The sequence below is a fragment of the Lissotriton vulgaris genome, chromosome 3_1 (assembly GCF_964263255.1).
Source record: "Lissotriton vulgaris chromosome 3_1, aLisVul1.2, whole genome shotgun sequence".
NCBI lineage: Eukaryota > Metazoa > Chordata > Amphibia > Caudata > Salamandridae > Lissotriton > Lissotriton vulgaris.
In genome coordinates, this window is record NC_141689.1 from 1421379463 (window position 1) to 1421399096 (window position 19634).

Below are 19634 nucleotides of genomic sequence, written 5' to 3' on the forward strand. Positions count from 1 at the left end.
TAAAACAAAGCTCTGTTATCAGCATAATGCTTCTTTTCGCCAGAACCTGATGCCCCCCTAGGATCACTTTAGGCTCCCCTGGGGGTCCTGCCCCCCAATTTGAAGACCTCTGCCTTAGGAGAGCATGAATCTGCTGGTGATCCAGCTTTACTATCTCTAATTGCTTTTTCAGTTTGCGATAACATGACATCTGTAAAAATGGTCAAAGTAGTGTTATGTTGTTGATGGAAGTTGCCAGTTCTTATATTCTTGATTATTTAAGCAGATTTCTTATTATAGTCTCAAATAAATTTGCCAAATTGTTACAAAGATCTAATGAAAGTTTGTTACACGCCTTTGGGTGTAAAAAAGAGTTTAGCGACTCGAAAGATATCTTGTGGCTTGTTCATAGATTTTTTGATTTCCAGGGTAAACAAGTTTGATCGGGTGGCCTTACTGGCCTTCCTATACAATTTAAGAGCAGCATTATATATAATTTTATTTTCTGCCCTAAAATTTCTTCTGCATTTCTGTACTAGATTATTGCACCGTATCTTTTCAAAACCTTACTGCATAGAAAACCAGGAGCAATATTTCTTATTCTATGAGCGGTTCAATATAAAGGAGGTGCTAATTTACTCATGAAGTTATCCAACCATGAAACAACACCTTGTGTCAACTTCGATGTAACCTGTTAAGAGACCTTTGCAGATTATGAAATAAGTCCAATTCCTCTATTTGATTCTACTTCCGTATGACGTGGCAAGCGTCAATTTATTGTTCTAAATTAAGTTTGACTTCTTACCAGCTAAAATGTATTAATTAATGGTCTGTACTGGACAATTCAATTAATTCTCCTATTCTTTTTTTTTTTAAACATCTTTTTATTAACAAAATAAAATATTTCTAATCAGTGAGACAATATACATAGCAGTGGGTCAGCCAAACAATTATATGACAGTATTCATCGTGTGCAGGACCCTTAGTTCGCTAGTAATCTGTGGCACTTCCAGTTAAACCCTGAACGCCCCTGGCACCCTTGTGAGCAGTATCAGTCAATAAGTCCCCCCGGTATGCCATCCATGCCTGCCAGATCTTTTCCCATTTACACGGGCACCCTCTGCTCTGATACACCACGTGTTCAGCTCGCTGACACCAGTCGAGATCCCTTTTCCAGCCCCCCACAGTCTGGCTATATTTCGTTTTGCCCCCGCCAGCGTGAGCCAGATGGTAGCCCATTTAGGCCACACTATCTCCCTTGTCACTCCCAGGATAAACCATCTGGCGTTCACCGGGACCTCGGAACCCACCACCTCAAACATAACCTGCGCAATAGCTTCCCAATACCTTTGTATCAGTGGACACGCCCACAAGATGTGCAAAATCGTCCCAGTCTTATTATATCCCCTTATGCACTTGCCAGACCCACAAAACCCAATGCGATGCTGCACTGTTCTAGGGACATAGGAACGGTGAAGAATCCGGAGCTGAACCAGGTGGAACCGTGCCCTGACTGCTATTTCTCTGGGGTTCTGTAGGGCCTCCGCCCAATCGTCATCCTCAAGGAGCCCAACATCAGATTCCCAGGCCTCTCGTAACGGTCCCAACGGATCTGGCGTGTTATTAATTAACTTTTTGTATGCAAGTGAGATGGCCTTGTCCACCATGGGATCGAGTAAGAGCCTATCTTGTAACGGAGAATACTCCGGCAACCGCTCCCCCTCCTTCAGATGGCAAAGTAATGCATGCCTGACCTGCAGATATCTTAAAAATTTCCCCTCACCCCTCTGATATTCCGATTGCATGGCTGGAAAGTCGAGTATCTTCCCCCGTTTCCAAACATCCCCCAACAGATCTATACCAATGGTACTCAAACCACAGAGGCCTTTCAGGCGTGCAGTCTCCGACAGAAAATCTCCTTCCCACAGTGAGATTTGTTCTGTGAGCCTAGCTTCCCACCGCGCCACCTTCGTTGCCTTCCGCCATGCCACCAACATTGTCTCCATTCGACTTGCCCCTCCGCTTCTTGTACAGGGCAACAAGATAGGTGACCTTCCCCATGGCCAAGCGGTTCACCCGAAAGGCTGGCTCCTCGGTGGGTGAGAGAACCCACCCATTAATATTGACCAGCTGCGTTGCCCAGTAATATTTCCTGAGGTCCGGTACTACCAACCTTCCCTCATAGACCTCTAATTGTAATTTCCGTAGGGCGATTCTGGGGCTCCCTCCCCCCAACAGTAGTGCGCGCTGCTCCTCTTCCAATGCATGGAAAAAACTCTCCGGAAACACAAAGGGAATATTCTGGAGCGCATACAGCAAGCGCAGCAGGGCCAACATCTTAAATAGAACCACACGCCCCATTAGTGACACTGGTAGGCCCCGCCAGTGGGCAACATCCCCTCTGTCTGTCCAATTGTGCATGGACTTTCAAGCGAAAAAAGTCTGAGTCGGATTTCGTAATCCATATACCACCCAGGTACTTGAACGATTCCTTGAATGTCAGATCTGCACAAGCCGATGTCCTCACCGGTGCCTCCCCCGCGAGCACGAACACCAGGGACTTGTCCCAGTTGACGCGGTAGCCGGTATAGTCCCTGAAGGTTCTGAGAATATGTATGAGCCCATGGAACGTTTGTCTGGGGTGATGTACATAGAGTAATAAATCGTCAGCATACAGGGAGATGCGCTCCTCCCATCCCCCCTGTATCGATACCCAGCAGCATCGGGTTGCTAATTCTCCTACTCTTAGTGTATATTGATTAGTGGCAATCTGAACGAATGTGTCATACTGAATGTGTAGGCACTTGGACTAATTGATTCAAATGTAAAGCCACAAACGTATCCAAGATATATATATATATCTGCAACTAAAGCGCTTCTACAGCTGGAGTCCATGTTGGAACCATTCTTTTACGGTTTTATCCACCTGCACTTGAAGAGCTAGAGCTATAATGTGCTGCATTCATGGTGTGACTGCCTGTGGTGAGTAGATCTACTGGAGCTGAATCTTTCCATGGGTAGATGCAGTATTTGGCAAGTCAGAGTTGCTCCTCTATAGGATGATAATAGTCCTGAGATGTAACAATGCCATGAACGTTGAAGTTCTTAAATGACAAACACCCAATATGAACAGTCATTTACGTTGCCAGTGATATGTCTGTGTGATGAGTCCATTGGCATCAATACAGACCCAGAAGTAAGGTCCTACCAGCCTAAAAACCATACAACAGACCTTTCCAAGGTCCCCCTGTCCTAGAAGAAAATGTATTGAATCATCCCACATTAGACACTCATGTTTGGTAGCACTTATGTTTTTGTTCTCTTTCGACCTGTTGTTCTTCCCTTAAAGGTCAATAAATATATATATATATATATATATATATATATATATATATATATATATATAGATATATATATATATATATAGATATATATATATATATATATATATATATATATATATATATATATATTACCTACTGGCGGTCGCCAGTAGGTAGTTATAGTTAGGATTTTTTTCAATGTTAAATCTCAAAATTCTATTTGGAATAACTTTGGCGCCGGTTGACGAATCTGACTGAAAATTTCCTCAAAATGGTCTCGCGGCGTTCCGGTCCTTCCCTGAAAGTTTGGGGGGGGGGGGGTTTGGTCAAGCGGGGGCCGAGATAAAAACGGGGTCCCAAAACGCGTTTTCCCCATGTTAATTTCCATAGGGCGGTCGATTTCACTTTTAGCCCGAACGGCTGAATGGATTTCCACCAAATTTGGCAACATTGTAGGGACTGGTAGCCCGATGTGCCTTTGCTATGTCTCAAGATATGTGCTCCAGTGGATTTTGAGTAATTTAGGTTAAAAAAAAATATATATCTATAGCAGCGCCCCGGTACGCGCCCCGGGGAGCGCTCCGGGCGCGCCAAGCGAGGTGCGCATGGAAAGCTGATTGGCTCTCGGGTGTCTGTAAACATTCGAAACAGTCCGGAGCGGCCGCCATCTTGTGTCTCGGTAAAATCGAGACACAAGAGGTGGCTAAAACAAAGGGGGAAATGACCATAAGGCGTCAGGGATAGACCCCCTTTGACCCCCTAGGTTTGATGTGGGGGCTATAAAAGGGCCCCGCGGGGCATTTAAAATATATATATTTTTTTTCGTTTTGGTGGGGGGAGCGCCCGGTACGCGCACCGGGGAGCGGACCGGGGAGCGTACTATGAGGAAAAAAGATGACAGAGTTTTAAAAAAATTAAGCCTTTTTTTAGAAATTGGAGGTAGTTCTAAAAATAACTTTTTTTTTCTTTTTTGTTGTTTTATATTTTTTTGTGTTTTTTGAACATTTTGTACTTTTTTTGGCTTTTCAAAACAGTTTTATATTTTTTTTGTATTTTTTTAGGGGGAGAAACAAAAAAAAAGGGAATTGAAACTGGCTCAACTGGAGCAAAAAAAACAAAAAACCCCCAAAATTACTTAGTTTTGGGGGCACTTGTGATTATCACCTGCAAGGACGATGAGCTTTATGCTTTTTTCACCATAGGCGATAAGCTTGCCACATGCAGAACAAGTGATTTTAAAATCAGCAAATCGTGGCTGAATACAAGGCATCATCTCTGATGTTTCTGGTCCCAATGAAGTGGGTTCGTTTCTTTGGGAGGTGGTCCTTGAAGACTGGGGGAGGTTACTGGCCAGTTCCCCGAGCTCTGCACGAGAATAGTTGTTAGGGTGCTTACGGGTCATATGTCGAATCATGGTATAGTTACCAAAGGAATATTTTTTGTTTGGGTTGCCCCTTGAGAGTTCTTCCTTACAGATTAGGCAAGTTACCTTGGCCGCATTCACTTTTTTCTTGCCCTCTGGGAGTGAAAAAAACTCCCATACAATGTGTGACTTGGGCTTGTATGGGGTATTTTGTTCAGGCAGCCATCTTTCATCATCCTCCTCTTCCTCTTCCTCCTCCTCCTCTTGTTGACCACCAATGTAATCTTGAGCTGGTCCTCTTGGTTGTTGTGGTGGTGGTGGTGGGGCAGATGCACCAGCTGCTGCTGCTACTGAAGCCATTATAAAGATCAAAAAGGTACAGAGAGGTACAAACAGGTCTTCCTCAGTCAAAGGACAAAGTCAGAATAAGGAAAAAAGGTGGGGTCTTTCATCATTTGGAAAAAAAACTGTCCTGAACCAATGAGAAGTGTTATTTTCAGGTCACAAGACTAGGGGCTTCATCATTATGAAACCAAAAACTGTTATGAACCAATGAAAAGTGTTATTTTCAGGTCACATGACCCGACGCGCTTACGCTACGCGCCCCCGGGTGCGCCCAGGGGCGCGCCCCGGGTCGCGCTCCGGGTCGCGCTCCGGGTCGCGTCGCGTAAGCTCGTCGGATGTTTACGTTGCGCGATCGTATTCGCTAGAGTACTTCCGGGTGCGCTTACGCCGTGCGTATCACGCTGACACGGCTACGCGATACGTCACGATCATGTTTTCGTTCGCGATATTGGCGCTTACGGGACGCTCCCCGGGGCGCTTTATAGAAGTACGCTCTTCGGGCGCTCCCCGGGGCGCTCACCGGGAGCGCTCCAAAAAAAAAATGGGAAAAATTGTAGGGACTGGTACCCCTATTCTTAAGTGGTTTTTACGAAAATTAACTTTGAAAAAATATGTATTGTGCTACATTGGGCTATATATATGTTAGAGCCAAAATGTAGCCCAAATGTAGTCCAATGTAGCCCAATGTAGCCCAAAGATGGGCACCAGAGACAAAAAAAAAAATATATAGCCCAATGACAGAATGTACCAGAGTGTTCTAAACAACTAGAGCGCTAACAGTCTTACTTATAAAGTGAGACTTATAGTTAGGAATTAGCATTAAAAAAAAACCTATGAAATTCACTGAAAAAACCATAGGTTTCAGACCAGTTATAGTTAGGAATTAGCATTTAAAAAAACCTATGAAATTCACTGAAAAAACCATAGGTTTCACACCAGTTATAGTTAGAAATTGGCATTTAAAAAACCTATTAAATTCACTAAAAAAACCATAGGTTTCACATCAGTTATAGTTAGCTGGAAATTTTACTGACATAAAACCATTGAAATTCCACGTTATAGTTAGTTGGACTCACTATAACTTGCGCGTGTAATGCACTGCTGATGACGTCACATATTACATCACTCATGACATGGTCAGTGACATCACTCATGACATCACTTATGACATCATCCTTGTGACAGTGACAGACCTCCTTTCACTGTAATGTAACCCATGAAACACATATTGAAAAATATAAATGAATTTTTTTTAAAAAATGGAGATACCCATACCAGTTACAACAACCAATTCAATAATTCCACCATCTATATACACATTCACTCATTCACCAACAGTTCTATATAGTCACTCATATATATATATACACTCATCATATGTAGTGATACACCTGTACATCCTGTTACACTCCGACAGTCATCCAAAAGTTACTCACACATGCAAATAAACTATTGAACATCCATTTATTTGCATATACAGCTATACACACACTACCGCCTTATTTCTAAGGAAACTTACACATACTTACTCTCTTAAACAATCACTTATAGAAACACATACTTATTTAAACAAGAACTCTTTCAATCTCTCACTCTCACATATACTCACTCATATACATCAATACTCACATATACTAGATTAAAACACATGTAGTTACTGATAAAGACACTAGTGAGACAGTCATTCACTCACTAACACACACATATACACACTCTTCCACCCATACAGTCCTGCACATATGCTGTCTTCAAAACACATACAAACAGTGAGTTAGTCAAGTCAATAACACTTTATTTGATTATTTTAAAATCATAAAAGTATGCTACAGAACCACTTTCAATCATACAGACAAATTATTAAAAACAAGTTAATAAGCTAAAAAGTTACTATTAAAAAGTAAAAAATTCATATAAAAACATCTTTACCATCATATTTACAGTAATAACAGTCTTATAGACCCTTAACACTATACAGAATTTATAAAATGTGCAAACTAGAATATCTTTGCAGTTCTAAATACAAAAGTGCTAGCAGCCTGGGGAGAAAGTGCAAAACGTGCAATTCATGAGTTTGGTTTTTGCATATATCAGAATTACATAAACAGAGGCCAAATATTCAGTTTAAGCGATTAATTTACATTAATTATTGAACATTGATCTTGCTTGCTTTGATCGGATTGACATAGTCAAGAAATTGGCTACCCCATACATTACTACTGTAGTTTCCATGAGCTGCAGATACAATAAGGCTGGTCTAACCTGCATAAAATCTAAACCTCTCAGGATTGGTTTAATGTATCTCTCCCTCCCATTCTTATAAAAGGGGCAGAAAAACACAAAATGTAATATATCCTGATCTGAGAAGTGATCACATCTGCAGGGAGCATTTTCGTGAGGCTTGCACCATTTTCCAAATTCTCCTAACAGGAAATGTGCTTGGTTAAAACGAAATTTAGTGAGGACCCACCTATGAAAAGGTTTATTTACTATCGTCAAGTAAGATTGAATAGATAACGAAGCAACCATCATATAGTGGGCCCTGACAGTTGGTTTTAAGATTTCGCTAGCCTCTCTCTCTGCTTCCTTTTTCTCTATAAAGTTTTTCTTTACCCAGTCGATGTCCTCTCTCATTAAGCTCTCGGGGTTTGTATATAACTCCGGTCGGCCTAGGTATACTGCCGTGATTTTAATGTATTGTAGCCAACCGATCTTAGCCACGTTTTCCCTCCCCATACAATCCCTGATGATCACATGGTTTAAAATTAAAGCTGGATTAAGCCATATCCTAATCCACGACAGTAGTGGGGCCAGAGTCAATGAGTCTTCAATGTATCCTATCCCCAATTCCATGTGTACGGCAAAGGCTGGGGTGGATTTAGGAAGGCCCAGTAGGGATCGCAAAAATAAATTCTCTTCTCTTTGTATATGGGTCAGATTTTTGTAACCCCATATCGCTGCCCCATACCTCGCAATGGACAGAGTTTTGGCTTTATAGATTGCTAGTATAGCCTCAGGTGGCTTGCCTCCCAACCTTTTTGCAAAACCTAGGATAGCGGCAGCCGATCTTTTTACTGCTGCAGCTTTACTTGTAATTTGTGGAGCCCATGTCCCCTTTTCATCGAACACCACACCCAGGTAGGTAAAGACTTTAACTTTGGATAACACTGAGCCATTACAGGTCAGGGTTTTAATGCTGTTCTTACGACTACCTACTGCCATAACATGAGATTTCTCAATATTAACTGATAAATCTAAACTTTGCATAAAAGCCCCAAAAGAATTTAAAAGACGTTGTAAACCATTCGGGGTTCTTGCCAACAGTACCGTGTCGTCGGCATATAATAAAACCGGCATTAAGGAATTACCCATACGTGGTACGTCAATGGAGGCCGTTTCCAGGGTCTTTCCCAGTGAATTAATATAAAGTGAGAAGAGCATTGGTGCCAGAATGCACCCTTGGCGCACCCCCCTTCCTGATTTAAAAAAGGCAGTGCAATTTCCCTCTTGGGACATGCGTATGGTCGCCCTCAGATCACTATGAAGTCGTGCCAGAAAATTCACTAGTGCTCGGTCTAGGCCCAGTTCTAAAAGTATTGTCCACAGCTTTGACCTATTAACTAGGTCAAAAGCTGTGGACAAATCCATAAAAGCCAAATACATCATCCCCTTTGATGCTACAGTATATTTACCCAGTGTGAGATTTAAATTTAGGCATTGATCCTCTGTGCCTCTCCCAGCTCGAAAGCCATACTGGGCTTCACACAGGATATCATTGTTTGTTGCCCAGGTTGAGATTCTTTCCAAGATGACTTTACCCAATATTTTGAAGGAAGAATCTAACAAAGAAATGGGCCTGTAGCATCTAGGGTCTCCCCTTTGGCCCTTCTTAAAAATGGGGATTATGACAGACTGTGACCATGATGCTGGCACTTTTGTCCCTTCCAGGCCAATCACATTAAAGACGTTAGTGAGGACCACTGCCCACATGCCCGAGTTTGATTTAAACATGTCGGCCGGTACGCCGTCTGGACCAGGGGCCTTCTTTCCTGCCGTGTCCTCAATTGCCTTCTGCACCTCTTTAATGGTAAAACTGGATAAAACCTCTTCTGATTCAGTCAGTTGTTGGTCTAGGGGGCCTACAGCGATATTACTACCATAGATGTTTTGAAAATGCTCTAACCAATCTTGTTCCGGGATATTAACTTCTAACGGTGCATTTTCAATCCCATTAAATAGGGGGGTATTAACGATTTTCCAAAATTTGGCACTGTCCCTCAGAGTGGCCTTCTCATATAGGTCTTCCCGGTATTCACCTGTTACAACGCATTTTTTACAACGCACTACCACTACAACGCAGGCATTACAACGCATACCATTACAACGCATAGCGCTGGGGGGCGCTCTAGGATAAGAGGTAAGTTTAATTTACTATCCAACACCTTCCCTAGGGTCCACGGGGACTGGAGTTAGAATAGTAAATTATACTTACCACTATCCAGCACCCCAAAGCGCTATGCGTTGTAGTGGTATGCGTTGTGAATACCGCGTTGTAATGGTATGCGGAGTAAAAGTATGCGTTGTAACGTCATACATCCCTCTTCCCATGCCCTTCTTTTTATTTCGTTTTTCCGTCTAAGGATGTTTGCCTTATACTTTTGCCTTAAACTGGCCACTTCCTGTTTATCACGTGGTATCTTTTTTAATGCTTTATATAATTCACAATGGGATTTGGAGCATTCTTTGTCGAACCATCCCATAGCCCTTTTTTCTTTCTTTTTCGTGTTACTTTTTAGGTCATCCGATACTTGGCTACAAATCATTTCAAAGGACTGAACTATATTCCCCTCGAACCTAGTTGGGTCCATACAGATGTTAATTTCTTTACCCATCTTTAGGCTAAGAGAATAGAGAAAGTCCTCGGGGATGATATTGCTCCATTTGACCTGTCTCCCCTGGTCCTTAACAATCAGTTCTGTAAATCCTGCTGTATTCGAATCAGTGTTTATTCCTTTTGTAAATAAAAACAGGTTGTTGTTATCTATTTCTAGTATTACTGGGTTGTGGTCGCTGAAAGTCGTCTGTACAGCGTTGTAAAACATTACATTTTGTAACAAACCCGGTGAAATAAATATATAGTCAATGATTGTATTACTTTCCCTAGCACTATAAGTAGGCACCCGCTCCTAGTGAGTTAGTCATTGATGCATCTATGTGCTAAGTAACACTCCCACCAAACCATACAGACACTCATACTGATACTAAAAAAATATCTAATAATCTATATACACACACATTTAGCTACTCACCAACCCATGCAGCAACTTATACACAAAGTGAAACACTGATACATATATTTAAATATTTAAACATTACTCGTTAATATATGTATTCACTAAGATACACTTAATAAGCCAGTTAACCAATAATTTTTGTTTTAAAAACATCAATTTACACACTTATTTAAACATTTATTTTTCCATCTACCTTTACATATACATATATAAAAAATATTTATTTTTCAGAAAGGCACACATTCACTGGATGGTGTCATCAGTGATGTCATGAGTGATGTCACTGACCATGTCATGAGTGATGTAATATGTGACGTCATCAGCAGTGCATTACACGCGCAAGTTATAGTGAGTCCAACTAACTATAACGTGGAATTTCAATGGTTTTATGTCAGTAAAATTTCCAGCTAACTATAACTGATGTGAAACCTATGGTTTTTTTAGTGAATATATAAATAAATATATATATATATATATATATATAGTAATGGATAATGATGTGCAACACACAAAGAAGATACATCTGAGTGCACTATATACTGCAGTTAAGATACATTTCAAAGCTATTTACAGTAAAAACGTGCTGTTTTGTAGGCAGCCTGATGTTGCGCATTCAGGTCGAGGGACCCTTTGTTTTTGCAGTCATTTGTAACACTGCTAGAAGCCCTCCGGAAGCTTCGTTGATTTGCTTCCCATTGGGAGAACATCGGGAAGCAGAGCCCCCATGACCAGCAATTAGCACTACCTCTATGAACATGCTACAGATAATTGTGTACCATGATATTACTTTCGTATTAGCTCATTGCTTTTAAACTCATGCATGCTTCTGTAATAGCCTGGGCTCAAGTGCCTTGGGTCGGTGACGGAAGGGTTCAAGTACCCACACCTCCATCACAGATCTCCAGGATACTGACTGCTTCCAAGATTACCAGATTTGTTGGGTATATAAATGTTGGCTGCTCTATTTCCCTGCTCTCTTCCTCCTTTCCTTCCATCTCGTTCTCTATTGCGTAGCAAAGAGACAGACAGGAGGGGCTTCCCCTCCAAGGCGCAGCAGTAGTTTTTGAGTCTCTGCCAGTATCTGATGCATCGCCAGGTCCTGCAGTATCCATTCTCTTCTACTGAAAGATGCTGACTGCTCCGGGTCCCATCGAATAGGTATAGTTCGTTTTCTCTGATGCTGCAGTTCTCCAGGGAATATTGATTTGTGAAAGTAGACTCGCAGCCGGGCAGAACAGCAGTATTTAACTGTAGTGATTAACTAGACGATAGTTCATATTTTTCTTATTCCCTATATGCAAGATTTCATATTTTTTTTGTTAATAGGTAGAATGGCACAGCCTTGAATCATTGTCAACTCTGGTACAACCACAGTATTGAGTTTAATTTCTGCGCCACAGGAGCTGTGATGTCTTTCTTACTTTCTGCAATAAATGAAAAAGTGGCCATGTTTTTATTAATGGACCTCTCTTATTTATAGAGAACATGCTTTTCTGTTCCCCACAATTCTTTTAATTTGATCATTTCGTAAGAAGACTGCATACTTTCTGGTGCAAGCAGTCATGAGATCAATAGAGGGCCTCCGCAATTTGTGGTTCGTTTCACTGTGCCATTTACTTTAAATGATGGCTTTAGTGAAGGGTCTAATAGTTCCTTCCTGCACACACAGCCAGTGCACCTGTCAGCAGCAGAAGCGCCTGCACACTTGAGGCCCGCAGTCCTGCTAGGTGCATTCACCCAGCCACTTCGCGCTGAAGGCCACTATCACCAGGTAACCGCCCGCGGAGCTCTTCACACCGTATAAGGCAGACACATTGATTTACCTATGCTTGTTGTATGACTTTAACTGTACTTGAGACACAGACATCTACATCAGGTGCCTTAACCCCCTGAGCTATCTTAAAAAGTGATTTTTAACCAAGAAAGTAAGAGAGACCATATTTACTATAGCATTTTTCATTGTCTGCATTTTTGGGGAACTGTGTTCGTAAAATAAAGCATGTGTCCTGGCAAAGACCATCAAAACTGCTTCTCAAGACACTATGCAATCCTCTCTCCACCTCCTTTCTCCTAAACTGCGACCACCAACCCAACATTTTTTGCTCTGCAAATTTTTTTCACTTACAGGGAGGTTCTTGTTTCATTTATCAATGATTACGCACTATTAAAAGTTAGCATCTTACTGCTGCATACAACTCATTTCTGCTTTCCAATGCTATTTTAGCATTCGCGTAATGGAGTCCCCTGTAGCCCCTACGGGAAGGGGATGGGAGGAATTCTTCAAGTGGCCCCTTTCAATCCACGGCCTATGAATATTCGTGAGAGGTGGGAGTATTGGGGCCACTCAGCACATTATGCACGGGTGCCACATCATCTTGGGTTACGCCACTGGATTTAGTTGTTGGTGCAAACCACTGCTTAGCTCGTTAGTATACTGCAGCTCTCCCCGTTCCTCTGATATTTTGACTCAGGGACGATGCTCATGGGGGCATAACTACGCATAGCTGTAATTCACCATAGGGCCCTAGCTAGACATAGGTCAGTCAACTCAAAAAACAAATGATGCAACTTCTAACAGGTCATCAGTTGTGCTCTGGCACGAGCTGCACCTTGGGTATTCAAATGTAAGCACTGTATTTTACAACAGACCAAGTTACTATGTGGCTGATTCTGGCTCTCTGCAGACCAGGCGAAGGACCCCCAATTAGATGAAGGTGAGTCCGGTGAGTATTCATTGCCAGCAGCCTGTTCAAATAAAGACTTTACGTAAACTTTTCACTTGTCAAGGCAGAAGTGAATGCCTGCCTGTCTCTCGGAGCGTTCAGGCACGTGGCGTGTGGCACGTGCAGAATGGCATTCACGGCAGCAATGTATCCAAAACCCTTTGGCAAATAAGTGATTAAGCTTGCAGCAAAATTAGGCTAATGGTTCTGCACTACATAAATACTGGAAAATATTACTTGTGGCAGTTCATCGAGACTTCTAAATAAAGAAAAAAAACTTTGAAAGAAAAAAAATAGATTGTGAAAGAAAGTTGAACGTGTGATATTTATTCCTTGTGTTATGCTTTGCACGTAAAAGGACGACTATAGAAAATGGGCTTTACTTTCCTTTGAGGAAAAAGTGCACGGTTAGATGCTTGCTCTGTCGTTAAGTCCTACGCTCATTTAGGAAAATAAGAGGTGCACGTTTTAATCCCTGCATGTACACAGCAACAGCCTAAGAAAGAAGAGGCTTATTATTTACAGCCTTTGCTTTGAGAGGTCCGCCATTGCCATCGAACAACAACCTGCCAACGCACTCAAATTCGGGGTATTCCTTTGTACATAATGATTTGATAACGCATTTTCTGCCGGTGGCGGCGCGCGTCCGACACATTAAACTAATTTCTTTCCGACTGCTGTTGTGCTTCAAAAAGCGTTTCTAATTTTATCCTGCCGTTGCCTTGCAGCGCTCTGCAGTCCCAGCCCGGCAGCGTGGCCTCAGCACATTCCAGCAGTGCAGAGTCCGAAAGCACCAGTGACTCGGACAGCTCGTCGGACTCCGAAAGCGAGAGCAGCTCAGGTGACAGCGAGGGGAGACCGCCCCCGACAGCACCGTCGCCCAAGGTACTGTCAGCAGCCAGGATTCAGCTTTGGGGGAGGTGGGTGGGGTCTTAATGCTGTTGTGTACGGATTGCTGTAGCCCGGGAACCGTTATAGGTCTCATGCACGATGTTACACCGCTATTTCTCAACCTGTTTGTCTGCCGCTTCCATTTTCTCCAGCCTGGGACAGTGGGCAGCACTTTTCCCTCTTTGTTTTTCTTTTGACGCTCAGCGTCTTCAAATATACTTACCATAAGGTGTTCGCCAATTAGCTCCAAAATAAGTTTGGAACATGTTTGTATGCCAGAAGCCCAGTCAAGAAAGGTCGAGCCTAGTCAGCCCATGGCTGCTCTGACAGGCATGCTGTATTAGAGTATGCACTTAAAGCTCCGCCCACTCCCCGCCCTTATTTTTCATTGGCTTGTGTCTTTGTCCTTTTTAAATGCTGGCTTCTGATTAGGTAATCGCCTTGTTAGTCCCTCTTTAGTACCACCTTGTCTTCATTTGTAACCTCCCATGAGGACTGGCCCTTTTACTTCTGTTACCCCGTCTGTGTTATTTAGTCTGGAAGCACTATTTCTTTAGTGAGGTTTGTTTCACTGCAGGCACAACGTGCTTTGCAGCAACATTCAGCGCGCCATGCGCGCTTTCTCTTTCCAAGCAGCCGGGACAATGGCGGCCGCTTTTTTGGAATGCAATAGGTCTTGCACTTAGGAGAGTTTGAGCTAATGGCATTGTAAATGTCAACAGCTTAAACTCTCGCAAATGCAACACCTATTGCTTTACAAATATTTTTTTGTGGTTTGTTATCAAGCAGCCCATGCCACGCTTGCACTTAATAGATGCCACGCCCCTTTCTTTCGACGTGGCTCATCTAAAGAAAGGGGCGTGGCCTCTAAGTGCAAGCATGTCATGGGGCACTTGAAAACAAACAATATTTGCAAGTCAATAGGTCTCGTATTTGCCAGAATTTAAGCTGTTGACATTTACAGTGCCAATAGCTCAAAGTCTCGTAAATGCAAGACCTATTGCATTGCAAATTCTTGTTTTATAAAGTGCACACTTACTACATGGACATTGTTGCACTGAATAACAGATGTTTATTGTTATCCCATCTTACTAGTGCTCATTTTAGAGACCACTGAAGGATGAAAGGTTGAGTGGACTCACTGAGATTCAGAGCTGTAATCATGAGGTGGAGCACAGATTTTTGCAGTGGATGCCCTAGCCAACAGAGCCATTGCACCCGGCCACTTATCTTGTGAACATAATAGTTGTTAAAGTATGATCTGTTGGACTCAGTTAATGAGATCTTCTTAGTAACAGTTCTTATGTGTGAAGAGTTATTTCTGTTCAGTGGATCTGGCCCTGATGAGTCACCTGATGTCCAGGCAGTCTATCAGTCCTTGCTCTTCTTTTTCCTTTCTTTGGTCTCTGAACCATGTGTTGTGTGCAAGCTGAAAGAGATGGATCCACGTCAATATTTCAATGAATAACTTACGCAAACTTTCACAGTATATATCTCAGCCTACCTTTTGAAAAGACAGATGAGAATGAACATTCATTCCATCATGTTAGAATGGCAAACCTTTCGAAAAGCACTACCAAGGCATAATAACAGTTTATCCTTCCCAGACTCTATTCCAGCTTCCATGCCGCTATCCCAGCTAACCAGCCTTTCTAAGAGTCTATCTGCTTTCCAGGGATTAGGCTTTTTAACATGGACGTCGATTCACCAAAGTTCCTGAGGAACGGAAGTGACGTCCTATATCCTTTCACCTTAATGAAGACACAGGAAGTGACATCATATGACCCTCCATCCTGAATCATCCCAAGGAGTGATGTCACATCACCTCAATCCGGATGACATCTTAATTATTAACATTACGGAATTTGCACAATAATGTTGCAATTAATATTCTATATTCTTCCAGGGGAGAACGAAGGGTGGCATTTTCTCTCCTCTGAGAAGTTTTTGAAAAAATGGACTCCACTAGTGCATTTTAACATACGATTTTCACATAAATTTGCTAAAAAGCCACAGGCTCTGAAAAGACATTGATTAAATATTCAAGTTGTTTTTTTGGTGTGCCAAACTAATGAAACTGACAGTCCTCGTGAGTTGACCCATTATGTTAGAAAAATTTTCTTTGAGTGCCCCTTATGTCAAAAATTACTAGAGCATAATTTTGCCATGGGGGCCCATTTTGCCCAAGCATTATATACACAATATGCTAGTGCCAGAATTTTCCTAATACTGCTTTCCATGTACGATGGGGCATCCTTTTTACAAAAGTTATGTCAAATATATCAAGGGCTACTTTTAGTCCTGGATGGCCCCATGACATTGCCACAGTTGTAATCCCATATGGCAAGAATTTCAGCCAATGTGTCAACACCAGCAATTTTCCACAGGTGCTGCTACCTATGCAAATAATTTCCTCCAGTATGCCACTGCCAACATTTTGCCAAGTCTACTTCTATAAGCAAGACGCATGCCAGGACCAACAGTAGATTTGTAAGCATCATATGCTCACTTACATTCACTTGCTCACTCTCACTCTCATTCTCTCATTCTCTCATTCTCTCATTCACTCTGTCTCTTACCCTCACTCTCAACCGGAGTCACTCATTTGGATTCACTCACTTACTCTGACTCACTTAAACTTACTCATTTTAAGAGACACACACCCATGATCCCACATACAAACACACATGTACATACGTTCTGTCACACAAACCCACGCTCACCCACATGCCTGCACACAAAATACATTTAAAGCCATTTTCATTTAGTTTTAATTGAGCGGACAGTAAAGGTCCAGATCTTTCTGCTCCACTTTTTATTACACTAATAGTGAATAGTAGACCATTATTCGCTATTTATGCAATGGAAAATGAGCATAAATGAGCTTAGAACTTCTCTCTGAACACAGGGGTGTCTCTTATAATGTGAGACACCCTTGCATTCTTGACACTGCTTTGCCACCTCTGAGACCAGGGGCGCATCTGCGACCCTTAAATGACGTCAATGGTTTTTCTCAGCATCTTAGATGGTTTCATGTCTCCTAGACCTTGAGAGTAAGATTTACCCCCATTCTTCCAAGCTGTGGTATGCTAAACCTAATCTAATAGCACGTTGAGAATGGTGTGCTTGAACTCTTTCCCCATAACCACCTTGTTACAACCACATCCGTAAGTTTGGTACTGCTATATTCACGTATAGGTTTAGTTAATAATTCTCTTTATTTTTATCAATATGCAGGCACCATTGTATACTCACACCCACATTCACATATTCCCCTAACTACATACCTGCACAAAATTACGGGCGGCTCCTCCAGTACAGCGGAGGAGCGTCGAGCGCTGCTTTCTCGCAGTGCGAGAAGCAGAAACATAAAATGGCACTAACTACCATTTTATGTTTCTTTTTTTGCACTGTGCGAAAGCAGAAGGGGTTGGTTACGGGCGGGGAGGCAGCTCTGCGAACAGGGCTGGGCTGGGGGGAGGGGGGAGGAGGAGGAGGAGGAGGAGGAGGAGGAGGAGGAGGAGGAGGAGGAGGAGGGAGGGAGGGAGGGAGGGAGGGAGGGCGGGAGGTGGGTGGTGGTGAGTTTTTTTTAAATTATTAAATTAAATCCCCACCCGCGCGACCCTTCCGCTGCCCCCACCCGAGCGACCCTTCCGCTGCCCCCACCCGAGCGACCCTTCCGCTGCCCCCACCCGAGCGACCCTTCCGCTGCCCCCACCCGAGCGACCCTTCCGCTGCCCCCACCCGAGCGACCCTTCCGCTGCCCCCACCCGAGCGACCCTTCCGCTGCCCCCACCCGAGCGACCCTTCCGCTGCCCCCACCCGAGCGACCCTTCCGCTGCCCCCACCCGAGCGACCCTTCCGCTGCCCCCACCCGAGCGACCCTTCCGCTGCCCCCACCCGAGCGACCCTTCCGCTGCCCCCACCCGAGCGACCCTTCCGCTGCCCCCACCGGAGCGACCCTTCCGCTGCCCCCACCCGAGCGACCCTTCCGCTGCCCCCACCCGACCCTTCCGCTGCCCCCACCCGACCCTTCCGCTGCCCCCACCCGACCGACCCTTCCGCTGCCCCCACCCGCCCGACCCTTCCGCTGCCCCCACCCGCCCGACCCTTCCGCTCCCCCCACCCGCCCGACCCTTCCGCTCCGCCCACCTGCCCCTTCCGCTCCCCCCACCCGTCTGGCCCTTCCGCTCCCCCCACCCGCCCGACCCTTAGGGTAGGTCATACATGGTAAGTTTATGTCGGGCCCCCTCTTGTTGTTCATAGGAGTAATGTAGGGAGAAGGAAAGAGAAAGATGTGAATAAGTAAAGATAGAGAGAAATTATAGCTTAGGTCTGGTAACAGCACAGTATTGTTATGGCATTGAGGTACACTTCTGCTGGCTAGGAGTTCATTCGGATTGTTCGTATCTTATGGTGGGTCAAAAGTTAGTAGGGACTTGTCCAGTGATTTCCATAAGTCTCTGGAGGTGATTTTCCAGGGTGAATATCTTATCACTAGTGATCCAGGAGAGCCATCTGCCGTACGACACTTTAGCTGTGTCCTTCAAGTTTGTGAGGACTAGCTTGGCTGCAGCGATTAGGAGGAGGTCCAGGAGTTCTCTCTCTCTCTCCCTCTGTGGGGAGGTCGGTTGGGATAGAGGCTGTGATGATCGAGGGGAAGTCCCTTGTCAATCTACATTTGAACACCTTGTCTATAAAATCAAAGACCCTCCCCCAAACTCCTTGAGAGTCGGGCACAGGAAGATCAGGTGTTCCAGGTGCCCCTTGGCCCGTTGCAATTCCAGCATGTATCGTTATTTCTGAATCCTAGCTTGTGTAGACGCTCTGGGGTCCAGAAAGTTTTGTGTAGAAGCCACAGTTTGGTCTGCACCAGTACTGGGGTGATCTTGGCTTGTGTGGCTAATGACCATAGATTGTTCCACTCCCGGTCATCTAGTGGTGGGTGTATGTGAGTGTTCCAGTATTTCTCTGTCTTTTCATTGATGTTGTTTTTTTGTGCATTGACGGTTTGATATATGCGTGAGACCTGATGTCCTAGTCTATTTATATTTGCAACGTATTGGAATATAGAAGGCTTCGAGTCTGATATTTTGGACTTTGTCAAGGCTGTTTTGATCTTTAGGAACCTGTATAGGTCAGAATCTTCCAGTTGGAGGGATGATTTTAGGTTGGCAAAGGTTAGTGGTGCGGAGTTCGCTTCGAGTTGGTATGGGTGTGAGATGCCTTCATTATCCAGTTGTCGAAGTAGAGTTTTTTGCCCCTGTATTTTATGGCGTTATTCGACCATAGGGATTCAGCTTTAGAGCCCTTGATGCTCACCTCCAGTTTTCTGTCATTTCAGCAGTGCTATCTTAGTGTTTTTCATTATTGCGTCGCCTGCAAGTGGGTGTGTGGTGGCAGTAAGAAGGGCAAGTGGGTTGACGTTTTTTAGTATTGCTCTTTCTAGCTGTACCCAGACTGGTGTGTAGTCTGTCGTTTGCTCTATCCAGTGTGTGCCCTGCTTGGCTAGGAAAACTAGTTGGAATCTCTTGAAGTCTGCAAGGTTAACCCCCCCCTTGGTTGTTGGGTCTTCCTAGTTTTTTCATGCTTATTCTGGCCTTTTTGTCCCACCACAGAAATCTGGAGCACATTTTATCTAGTCTTTGGTGGAATTCTTCTGAAAGGAATATTGGGAGCATGCTTGAGAGGTAGTTCACCAGGGGGGTGATCATCATTT

General features: G+C 43.7%; 1 protein-coding gene across 2 annotated transcripts in view; it reads left to right on the forward strand.

The window, feature by feature from the left end:
* The window catches only part of AFF1 (ALF transcription elongation factor 1), a 445670-nt gene that overhangs the window by 328242 nt on the left and 97794 nt on the right, over positions 1-19634 (forward strand). For both annotated transcript variants that reach the window (XM_086961892.1, XM_086961893.1), the window contains one exon: positions 13753-13909. In XM_086961892.1, coding sequence (XP_086818018.1) covers positions 13753-13909 — 157 coding nt within the window. The remainder of the gene's footprint in view (positions 1-13752; positions 13910-19634) is intronic.